General features: G+C 25.8%; 1 protein-coding gene across 1 annotated transcript; it reads right to left on the reverse strand.

The window, feature by feature from the left end:
• Positions 1-2,925: 2,925 nt before the first annotated feature.
• On the reverse strand, positions 2,926-10,662 carry LOC123261015 (D-3-phosphoglycerate dehydrogenase). Its single transcript, XM_044722462.1, has 7 exons — positions 10,539-10,662; positions 9,713-9,866; positions 5,452-5,603; positions 4,967-5,319; positions 4,661-4,879; positions 3,298-3,744; positions 2,926-3,220 (listed from the first exon to the last, which is right to left on the reverse strand). The coding sequence occupies exons 2-7, from the start codon at positions 9,845-9,847 to the stop codon at positions 2,976-2,978; spliced, it is 1,551 nt and encodes a 516-aa protein (XP_044578397.1). The 5' UTR covers positions 9,848-9,866; positions 10,539-10,662; the 3' UTR covers positions 2,926-2,975.
• Positions 10,663-11,586: the final 924 nt, after the last annotated feature.

Genomic DNA, 11,586 nt, shown 5'->3' on the forward strand with positions numbered 1-11,586 from the left:
ACATAAGTCTTTCTTTTATATAAAATACATTCCGAAATGCTACTATTTCTTATCATAATTTTTTCATAAGTCAAGAGAAAATATCCATGTAAAAAATTCAATTAAGATAATTAATTATCATTTCTGTTAAAAATGTAATTTCAGAATGTGAAAACTAATAATTATTTCGCTTACATTGTCTCAAATAATCGAATAAGTTCCTATGAGAATCTATTTTACGAAATCTACTTTCCATCTCGGGTTTAGACAAATGGCGCTTTTTATAATATTTTTGTGCGGATATTTTATTATTAAACTTTTTCTCGTATCTATAACAGATCGTACTGAACAATTCAAAGCATTAATGTTGCATTTACTTCCATTTATCCACACTCATAAAAGTAGCATATTTTTTTTTTTTAATTGAAAGCTTCTACAATTCGTGATAAAATATTAATAATAATAACAATAAAAATATTAAATCAATTTTAATTTATTCACATGAATTTAGTGAAGATATCGTTATTATTTTTTGTAAAATATATAGAATTTACACTGTTATGTGGTCAATGCACAAAAGAGATGATTTATTATTTTAAAAAGTGATGTGTTGTAAAACCGAAACGATTCAAAAATGATATATGAAATATGTGCAAATATATTCATAATAAGGATTAGTATTGTTATTGTGAATAAATAACTCATTTAAAGAATATTTTCATTTTGAGAATGTGTCCGTCATCCCTTGAAACTTTAATACTGATAAAGTATCCATTAAATCTGTCCGACGGACGAGATAATACGCGGTGGTAGTACAGAGATATTTTTTGTTCATTCAGTATTTATAAAAAAAAAGTTTAAATTGGTTTAACTGAAAGAGAATAAGTGAACGTTTAAATCGTGCACAGTAAAAAATTTTTCGTCAAATTTAACACAAAAATTTGTGTTGATGACTTTTTTTACACAATTTGTGTTGAATCAACATACTAAAATGTTAAATTCTACATAAACATTTTTACACTTGACACAATGACGAAAAATTTTTTACTGTGTGTTAAAAAAATTTAGGTAGTTCGAATGATCTTCCGACAGTATTTTCTCGATCTCTTGGGGTTACTCCTGTCACGTGAAATGGTGAGTTATATAACCTTTTCCCGAGACTATGGCGATAATTCTGGGAATGAATAAACTGCGATCGCACAAGTTCTATCGTTGTGGCCCATTGAGGCTTTGGTTATTCTACCATAACAAAAAGCAAATTGGCACGTATTCCCAAATGTCCATTTGAGAGAAGAATAAAAATTATAGACACATACAAGTACTTAAAGATATAAAGGTTTAACGGATGTACTCTCATATTTGATTTATACAACAGATTTTGAGAGCACGAGAAGAAAAAACATTTCCTAATTTGATTTATGTTAAGAAGAAAATTTTAACCATGATATATTGTAGGTGTATTCCTTTATTTGTCTATCGGAAAAATAATTTCGACTGGAAATCGTTAAAGGTAAAACTTTTACACTATAAAGATTAAATAAACGCAACAGGAGTCAGGCAGTCAGCAGAATATCAGGTAAATATATGCACGATGAGAAAAGTTACTATTACCGGAACCCAGTGAGATCAAGTTCAAATAGATGAGCAGATATTTACAGTCGAAAAGGAACAGCTTGTTTAAATTGCTCTACGTTTAGTAGAGATTGTTCAGCTTTGAATATACATAAGTTAAATAAAACACAAGTGAGTATATAATGAGAAATGTTTTACTTATAATAGTTATTTTATTGGCTTCTGTGCTTTGGGGATAGTAAAAATGATTCGATAAATTTTAGGGTTTTTTAATGTTACCGAAAAATATCTTATTTTTAGAAATATTATTTTATAACTAAGCAAAGATGAAAACGATTTACTGCTAGTAATTTTTTTATATATTATTGAATTTTTTTTTTTTTGATTGAAAATTGTAGGATTTTTAAGTATTTATTGCTTTTATTTTTTCGTTTTTTCTTTATAATAAATCCACTGAAAATAATTTAATAAAAGTAATATTTCGCTAAAGTATAAAATTCTTCGAATATATTATTGAATTAATTTTATAAAATATTCCTTGTGACTTTAGAAATAAAAATTTTATTAAAATTAAAATATGCGAAGAATGATCGCACCACCACCTCTGAAGTATACTTCTTTATTATTTTATTAAATGGATAATTAGTGATAATTAAATGTTTCAATATATACTTAGCCTGTAGGTTTTTTGCTGCATGATACGCCAGGAAATGTTTATTGATAAGAATTATAGGATATATTCATAGTACACAATCAAGCGTTAATTGAGAAACTACGTGCGATAGTATACTTTTGAACGAATAATTAATAAATAATTATTTAACACTATCTTCTATCATAAAGAGCTTCGAGTTCTACTACGAGAAATCAGAATACGAGTAAGAATTTCATTAATTTTTTGGTATATGACTATGTTTTGACAGAGTATTCGAGGTAATTTTTTATTGCTTGTAATTTTATTTAATTTATTTGTTATTAGTTGCTGATGTTTACGGATCAGTAAACATAGTAGATCAGTATATTATTAACTTTATATTAGTTTATTTATAATTTTTTAAATGATTGTATTAATTTTTCTGTTAAACTAAATACCTGAGGATGTCGAAATAAAACCGACGAAGCGTCGTGTAACGAATAATTGAATTAAAATTTATTGATGATCTTTTTACCTGATTTTTATTACGTATTAATTTTTTAATTAATCAAAAGATGCATAAAATACATTTAGGAAAAAGTTCCAACAAAATTCATGAAATAGATCCGTGGTTTAGATTTTTAATATATTCTTTTATTTATTAAATTTTGGAGTGATGTAAAGTATATAAAATTAATAAGATATTTTTAAAAATCTATCCAAAAATTAACATTTTAATATTTTGAAAACATTAAAAATATTTTTTTTATCATAGTAAAAATACTACATATTACAAATTTTCAATATTTTCAACTGTAATAGTTACATCTTCATTAGTTTCAATAGCAAGCCAGTTTCCGTTTGCATTAATACTGTTGATGATAACAGATTTAGATGAAAATTTATTAACAATATTGGCGAGACAGCCCGGTCCAGTTGCTTGGTAAAATGACATGTAATTTCTTAAAATAATACCATTTTCGAAATTATCGTTATTAATAGATAGCAGTACGTGATCATTGTTGCGAACAGTTCCTAAAAGAGCGTATCAAATGAATATTAAAATAGTTAATAAAATTATAGTGTTAATGACTAAATTAAAATTGCCGTACCTTTAATTTGGTGCGAATCAACTTTGACGATAACTGCATCAATTTCACCATCCGCATGACTTTCTTTAACCTCGACACCAGCATCTTTAGCCAACATCGGGGCATTTACCAAGTTTAATCCATTTTTAGTTTGGCCTTCAAGTAGTCCAACAAGAACAGCAGTATGAACAAACTTTTTGGCGAGCATACCGTTACCAACAGTTTGACTTTCAATAGGCGCACTGGAAAGTCTTTGGTTAGATGATTTTTTAAGAAAACGTGCGCCTAATCGGCCTAACTTTTTCGAAAGTTCTATCCACGATCTGTTTTCATCGGATGTCGCGGCTGATAAAATGGGTGCATTGACTATTCCGGTGACTCTGTATTTGTCAGAAATACCAGAAATAGCAAGAAATTGCTCCGCTATTTCAACTGCTACACGCTTTTGAGCTTCTTCCGTACTTGCACCTAGGAATCATAAAAATAAAAATTATATAAAAATGCGTGATAATTATTACGAAATTATATTTTGATAATTTATTTAAAAATTACATTATTAGATTGACGGATTCGAACTTTTCTTAATTTTTTAAAGCAGCTATATTGTTGACATTTTTTAAATATAGGAAAAGATTAAATTAAAAATCGAAATTTTACTATTGATTACCAAAAGACAGTAAGAATAAAAATTTATTATTATTACTATTTCTTTATTTATCGACCATGAAGTTGAAACTTCTTGCGACCGTCCATACAAAGATAATACTTAGTATAGCATTTTATGAAAACAATCAAAATGAAAAATAGATCTAAAAATAAATTTAAAAGTTTAAGTATGTTATTAAAGTCCAAATTATATTAGAATTAAAAAAAAAAAGTACCAGTTCAATTTCTTAATTTTATCACATTTTTTCGATTATTTTTATAGTTACTTGAAATATAAATTATATTTTTAGTAATAATTGATAAGAAAAATATTACAAAATTTTTACAAAAAATACACTGGAAATAAATTACTTTTTTAAACTCGTACAAATTTTTTATTTTTAAGTTTAGTCGAAATAGAAATCAAAACTTTAAATTCAATTATAGATTTAAAATAAATTATTTAAAAAATATTTATTTTAATTAATTAATTATTTTTTTTAAATACTCCTACTTAGTGGAATATTTTTAATTCTGTGATAATGTATATAGAAAAATCTAATAGTTTCAATTAAGTATATTACCATGCATGTAAATAAATTCGAACAACAGAAAGGTCTATTTGATAATAATGAAATAATTAACAATAAACTAAAAAACTAAAAAAATCAAAAAAATTTGTGCCTACGATAATTTTTGAGAATTTATTTTAAATAATAAGAAAAAAATAATTACAAACCTAAATGAGGAGTCGCAATAACATGAGGATGTTTGATAAGTTCCAAAGTTACGGGATTTTTAGGTGGTTCTTCAACGAAGACATCAAGTGCAGCACCACTACAATGACCGGATTTAATAGCTTGAAGTAATGCTCCTTCATCAACAATTCCACCTCGGGCAACATTTATAATTCTTACGCCTTTTTTGCACTTGGCTAAAGTATCAGCATTTATGAGATCTAAAAATGAATATGAACGTCAAATAAAAATAATAAACTAACAATGTTCATCAGTCAATAACTAAAGCAGATTAAAAAAGTACAAACTTTTTGTTTGTGGAATAAGTGGAGTATGAACGGTAATATAGTCAGCGAGCGGCCAAATTTCTTCTAAATTGAGTTTCGTCGCACCAACTTTTGCCGTATCTTCAGCACTAAGCATTGGATCGAAGCAGATAATCTTCATTCCATATGATTGCATTCTGAGGGCTACCTCACGACCAATACGTCCAAAACCGAGTACTGCCAGAGTCTTCTCAGACAATTCAAATCCGGAGTATAGTTTACGATCCCAGCGACCCTCCTTCATTGATTGAGCTGCCTGAGGTACATTTCTTGCAAGTGCTGAGATAAATGCACACGTCAATTCACAAGCACTGATGCTATTACCTCCTGGAGTGCTAAAAAATAATCAATAATCAATAATAAAAATAAATAATAGATAATGATGCTTTTGACATTTTTTATCATTATCATTATTATAATCAGAATCACTAATCAATAGTAATGTAACGAAATAAGTAAATACTTACTTAAGGACAACAATTCCATTACGTGTAGCGGTTTGTAGATCAATATTATCAACTCCGGTTCCAGCACGGCCAATAATACGAAGATTAGGCACTGCTGAAAGTATTTCCGGGGTAACTTTAGTCTCTGAACGGACGATTAAACCGTCATGATTCTGCAAAAAATTCGGTGATTTATTATGAACTAAATTATTCTTTCTAACGCCGTATAATATTAACACACTAAATTGTTATGAGTAATTACAAAGATGATAAAGTTAAATAAGATATGGTATGGATTTCTTTCTTTAAATTTATGTAACGATAAATAGTTTTATCGTAAAACACAGTTTTCATAAAACTGAGAACTTATGGAAAACAACGTCGAAAAATTCAGCTATTTTACTATCTATGTTCTACGAGAAAAAGTCCTATAAACTATCGATAAAGTATTAAAATTTTGAAAGAACTAACTGAAAAAATTTAGCATATGAATGTAATCTATTTTTATAATAAAATAGAATTTATGCTTGTGGAATTTAAAAATGTAGATTGGAAAAGTGAATAAAAGTTGACAAACTTTTGATTTTTTTTTTCAACATGCTATTAAAATTGTTTGCTTACTTAAAAACATTTTGAATTAAAAAAATTGATTAAACTGTTGATATAATTTTGTTTTTCAAGAAGATTTCCATTAGTATATAAAGAGAGCAACCCTATTCAAATTTTGTATGCTAAATTTTTTAATTTAATTACCAACTCCTTTTAGCAACATCAACCTTAATACGATAAAAGCATATAAGTTTGAATATTGTTAAGCAGGTATGAAATTTACATTTACATTCTAGACGTGGTGACCTAACAAATCTTTTTATCAGTTAATTTGTTAATGCTCTACAGAGGTATTAAAAAATCTTTGTATCGGTAAAATCGTTTATAAATAAATGATGTGGCTTATAAATTTTTAATTTAAGTACAACAACATCGGACGAGAAGGTTCTGGTAGAAACAAAAAAAAATGTTAAGAGCTTCAGAGTATAAATCTTTGAGATTGAAAATGTAGAAAATAATACAAAAAACCGGTATGATGACCCATCTTAATAAATATGAGCTGAGAAACCGGTTAAGACGGGATGGATAGACGTTTCGTGAGTATAATATTGATTGAAAGAGCAAAATAAGTTTGGTTTTTGTTTATGATACCATACCACGTTAAGGGCAGACTAGCGTAAATAAACACTCAAGAATTATTGGTATTTTATTTCTTCAATTATTGGTTTTTCCTTTTTATTATGTCATGTTTTATTTTTCATTTATATTATTAATAATTGGTAAGTTAACGAAAATGAGGTAATTTTTACAATAATAAATGATTTGATAAAATGGTGACAAGTTGACGTAATCTTTATAAATCTGTGAAGTTTTCTAACTTTATTCAATTGTAATCAATTAACTACTTTTCCAATTAAGGTGAAATTTTTCGTAAAGTTCAGAGAATAATCACATGGAAATGATTAGCGAATTTTTAGAAATATTTGATTATAATATTTAGGTACTAAGTACTGAAGAATAAGTTAAAGAGAATTTTTAAGATAAAAAGGAATATTTTCGACGACTATCAATTAACAATTTTGTATAATTCAAGTACTTGCTTGAAAATTTTATTTGATGTTATTAGAATTAGTAAATTGATTTGCAAAAAAAATAAATTGAAAATTTATATTAATAACACGTACATTTTTTTTTTATTTTGTTCCGAATCTAAAAAAAAAAAATAAAATCCTAGGAATTGAATAAAATTTTAAGAAACTAAAATATCATTCTTTCGATTGAAAAATTACTTCTGATAATTAATCTTAATCATTTATTTAGGACACTCATTAGACATGTCTGACAAAAAAAAAATACATTTTTGATTTTTGAAGCAAGCGTTAGAAAAAATAAGAAATACTCAGTTTTTTTAATTTTAATCAATTGAATGTATTTGATACATTTGGCGTAAGTCCAAAATTAAAAACATTTTTTTTATATATTTTGAAAGATTTATTTAAGTGATAGGATTAAAAAAGTATGATATAATCTTTAACAGTTGAAATTTATCTTATCCATTGAAATATGCGGTTGTATCATCATAGATAATTGACTTAAACTGGATTTTTCACAAATCAGTATTCCATTACTGATCCTTCGTTAGATAATAAAGGGGTATAAAATTAATCAGTATTACTCGGGCATTTTCCACCAATTAAAATTAATTCTTGTTCTTCTTCTCTTGTTTTACCAGATTTCTTTGTGCTATAACAATGTCTTAATTGGAAAAAAAATCTGAGCGTTGGCAACCAGGTCAACACTTTCGTTGATATAAAAATCAAATAACTTTTTTTTTTTTTTGGAAAAAATCAATTTTATTTTTACATACTTACGTAATTCTAAGAATTTTTAAATCTCAGTTTCAAGATGATATTTCTTTTAAATATTTCGTTGTAAATGAGTTTAGTAAATCTTTTTCATTATCTATTTAAATGAATTTAATTTTATTGTAAACTTTTCTTTATTCTATTTATTACAGTTACTGAAAGCATCTTATCATCCAATTCACGTGTTTCGCTTGATACTTAATCAGATTTGCCGTGATCTAATTAAATGTCAATCATTGTGTTGAGATTCAGATATGTCTTAGCGGAACCCGGATGAAATAGAGATCCATTCAGATTGTGTACTATATATAGGTTGTATAAAGTCTAATTGTTATGCATAAAGATTAAATTATTTCTGTTTATAAATTCAAATAAGTATTGCTTGGTGTTGTTCGTAAGATAGACTTAGTAGTAGTTGTCTAGTATATGGATTGGAAATCACTCTTCAGAATTAAAATTAACCATAATAATTTTCATTGTTGCTTTATTTAAATCAAATAAAAATAGCCACAATTTTTAAAGTACACACACTTCTATCTAGGCTTCGTGAGTGCACAGAAAAAAAATTTTCTTGAATCAAGTATATAATTTTGAAAAACTTAATATTCTTGATTTGAATAGAAAAATTCTTGATTTAAGGAAATTTTACTTGATTCAAGAATTTTTCGTCTTGATTCAAGACAATTGCCCTCTTCAAAATTATATTTTTGGTTCAAGAATTTTTTTCTTTAATCAAGTTAATTTTTTTTTCAGTGTAAGCAACCGATTTTGCTTAGTTTTGTTTATATTTTATTAATCTATGCTATTATTTAACAATATAATAATTTTAAAGTGAAAGTTACTAAATATAATTAAATAGATACATATTTATACTTGAAATAATAAAATTACAATTATAAAATAAATAGATTAGTTTATTGAGTTCAATCTATCGTAAGTGGTGCTCTTAAAGTGTCATCTTATCTCGTTGCTTGAACAGTAGAATTTTGTTGTCAATTTTTTCTCAAAAATTGAGAATTTTTTTTTCTAGCTCTTACCTTTTTTGAAAATTAAAAAAAAATACAGTTATATTCTTTTTATTTGTATTTTGTTTATGCATAGTTTTTATAAATTTTTAAACCAACGCAGAAAAACTCCAAGTAAATTTAATAATTTAATTGTAAGAACAGCTGTCATAAATAATGAATGAAAAATTTTTCTGTTTTAAATAAATAAGTTTATGTAATGCAATTAAATTATTTATTTGAAATCTATTAAGAAATTTAAATATCAGTTCATTGAAAATATAAAAATTTTTTAATAAACGAGATTTTTTTTTTTTAGAGCAATACATTTAATACAATTTATTAAAAAATCTCCTAAACAATTAAACTAGTTAATTTCTAGTATTTAAATTAAATTAAATTTATTGTTGAATATTGGTATGTCTCATATTGTAACTGATAGTCCACATACATATGTGAAGCTGAAGCAATTAGTTGGGACGAAGTACAGTCTCAGAGAAAAATATTTGATATACTTTGTACGAGGAAATAACTTTTCGTTAATATATTACAGTTATGGGACAATTCAAATTAAAAACTTCTTCTTAAGTATTTTTAAAATATTCTCCACTCATATTTAACTCTTATAAGAAAAATGTAAATGAAGAATACACTTAATTTATTTAACAGCGTGAATTAAATTTTTTTTTCGAGCTTAAGTAATTCTTGTGACAATTAAAGTTAATACTTTTATTATCTCTCAGCTCAATGAACACGCAACCGATGAATTGATACAATTAACATTTTATTAATATAAATTGAGTAATTAAACAGATGTAATTTATGTTAATTATTTTATAATTGTTTATTATAAATAAAATATACCTGCAATTCTTGAATTAAGTCTTCTTTGGAAAGTTTATATTTAGTCGTCACCGGAACTCCATAGCTCGTCAGTAAATCCGCACAAGAACTATCTACCGGATCACTGATAAAAACACTTCTTAATTTGATTGACATGTTTGTTTGAAACTCGAATCTGTAAAATTTGTTTTCCCTTATTATTTAATCAAGCGTAACATGTTTATCTATTTGGAGTTTGTAGGGTAGATGCAAATAATATTATAATTTTTTTCACTGCTGAATATATATCAATATGTTGTATTAAGAATGTCAACATTCCAGTGCATTAGTTTAATATTCATAATAACCAACGTTTCTATTAATAAATTAAAAGAAATCTTTTATCGGGATGAAGAAATTTATAATTTTTAAAATATCAAGTAACATATCAGTAAATGTTGAAACAAATAATAATTCAAGTATTACACTTTCGTGAATACAATTTAGCTAAATTAAATGATTTAATTATTTTATCTATCATTTTTAAGAGAGTTTATTGCGTTATCACAATGTGAACTTTCGATAAAATAATATTAAACTTACTAAGTGCTACAATTAATTCTTCAAATAAGGTGATAATCAAATCACACTGGTTGTATGATAATTAAAATTAATTGAGTCAATATAAACAGTTTGCATTTGATAAATTTTTATAATTTATTGAATGTTGAAGATAATTCTCTAAATGTCATAATGGGTTTCCGGCAGATATGACCAGTTGTAAAAACATAAAACTTTACAGACTATTTTTAAGTTTCATATTTTTATACTTGGATATTTATATATTTTTAATAATATGTTTAAATACCTGGTTATTTGATAAAATAAAGCAATAATTCTTGAGAAAGAGTTAAAACAAGACTGATCAAAGGTCTGTGTGCCACAATTCTTATAGCTTTCAGTTCTGATACCCCCACTTCTCTGCTGAATAAATTCTCCAACCGGCTGTCTCCAAACTATCACCATAATATAATATATATCAGAAGATGTTATATTTATCAAGCAATGTTATTCACTTGATTCCTAAGAGTTTAAAAAATAACATGCTTACGTCATTAATGCTCCGGCGAGTTAATAAATTGCATTATATATTAGTTTTGTGTGGTTGAAAAATTTTAGCAATGTTATTGTTGGTATAATTTTCATAAAAAACATTATTAATTTGATACACTGTAAAAAATCGGGAGTGAATTTTACTCCGCATTCACTCCCATCACTCAGAGTACCGGAGTGAAGTCATTCAACATTCCGTGTTTAGAGTGAATCTGGAGTTTTTTTCAGCGGAATGATTTCGGAGTGATTCCAGAGTGAATCTGGAGATCATCCAAGTACGGAATTCTTATATTAAAATAAATTTTTATTTAACTGAAAAAAGTTTTATGTGCTAAGTTATTTTTTTTTTTTTAGTTTTAGGGTACAAAATAAATCAATAAATAAATATATATAAATAATATTTGTGAAATATATAAAATACGTAGAAAATTTATGGGAGCACTCAAATAAAAGGTTTCGACGAGTGTAATATCGAGATGAGCTTATATCTTGAAAATATTATTAGATGGCAAGGTTCAATGTCATTTTTAAATTGACATTTGACATTTTCTATGTTATAAGCTTATTTCGATGTTATACTCATCGAGACCTTTCATTTAAGTACCTACGTGAATTTTTGATATAATTTGTATTTATAATATTTGTGAATTATATAAAATAGGAAAGAATCGAAACTGGAAAAAATTAACAATTAATTTAATTTCCAGAAAAAAAATTTTTTCGATTAGTAAAGAAAAATTTTTGTTTAATAATTCCCATTCAAGAAAAAAAATTAGAAAAGTAAAATTTTTTTGAAAAATTAG

The sequence above is a fragment of the Cotesia glomerata genome, linkage group LG3 (genome assembly GCF_020080835.1).
Source record: "Cotesia glomerata isolate CgM1 linkage group LG3, MPM_Cglom_v2.3, whole genome shotgun sequence".
NCBI lineage: Eukaryota > Metazoa > Arthropoda > Insecta > Hymenoptera > Braconidae > Cotesia > Cotesia glomerata.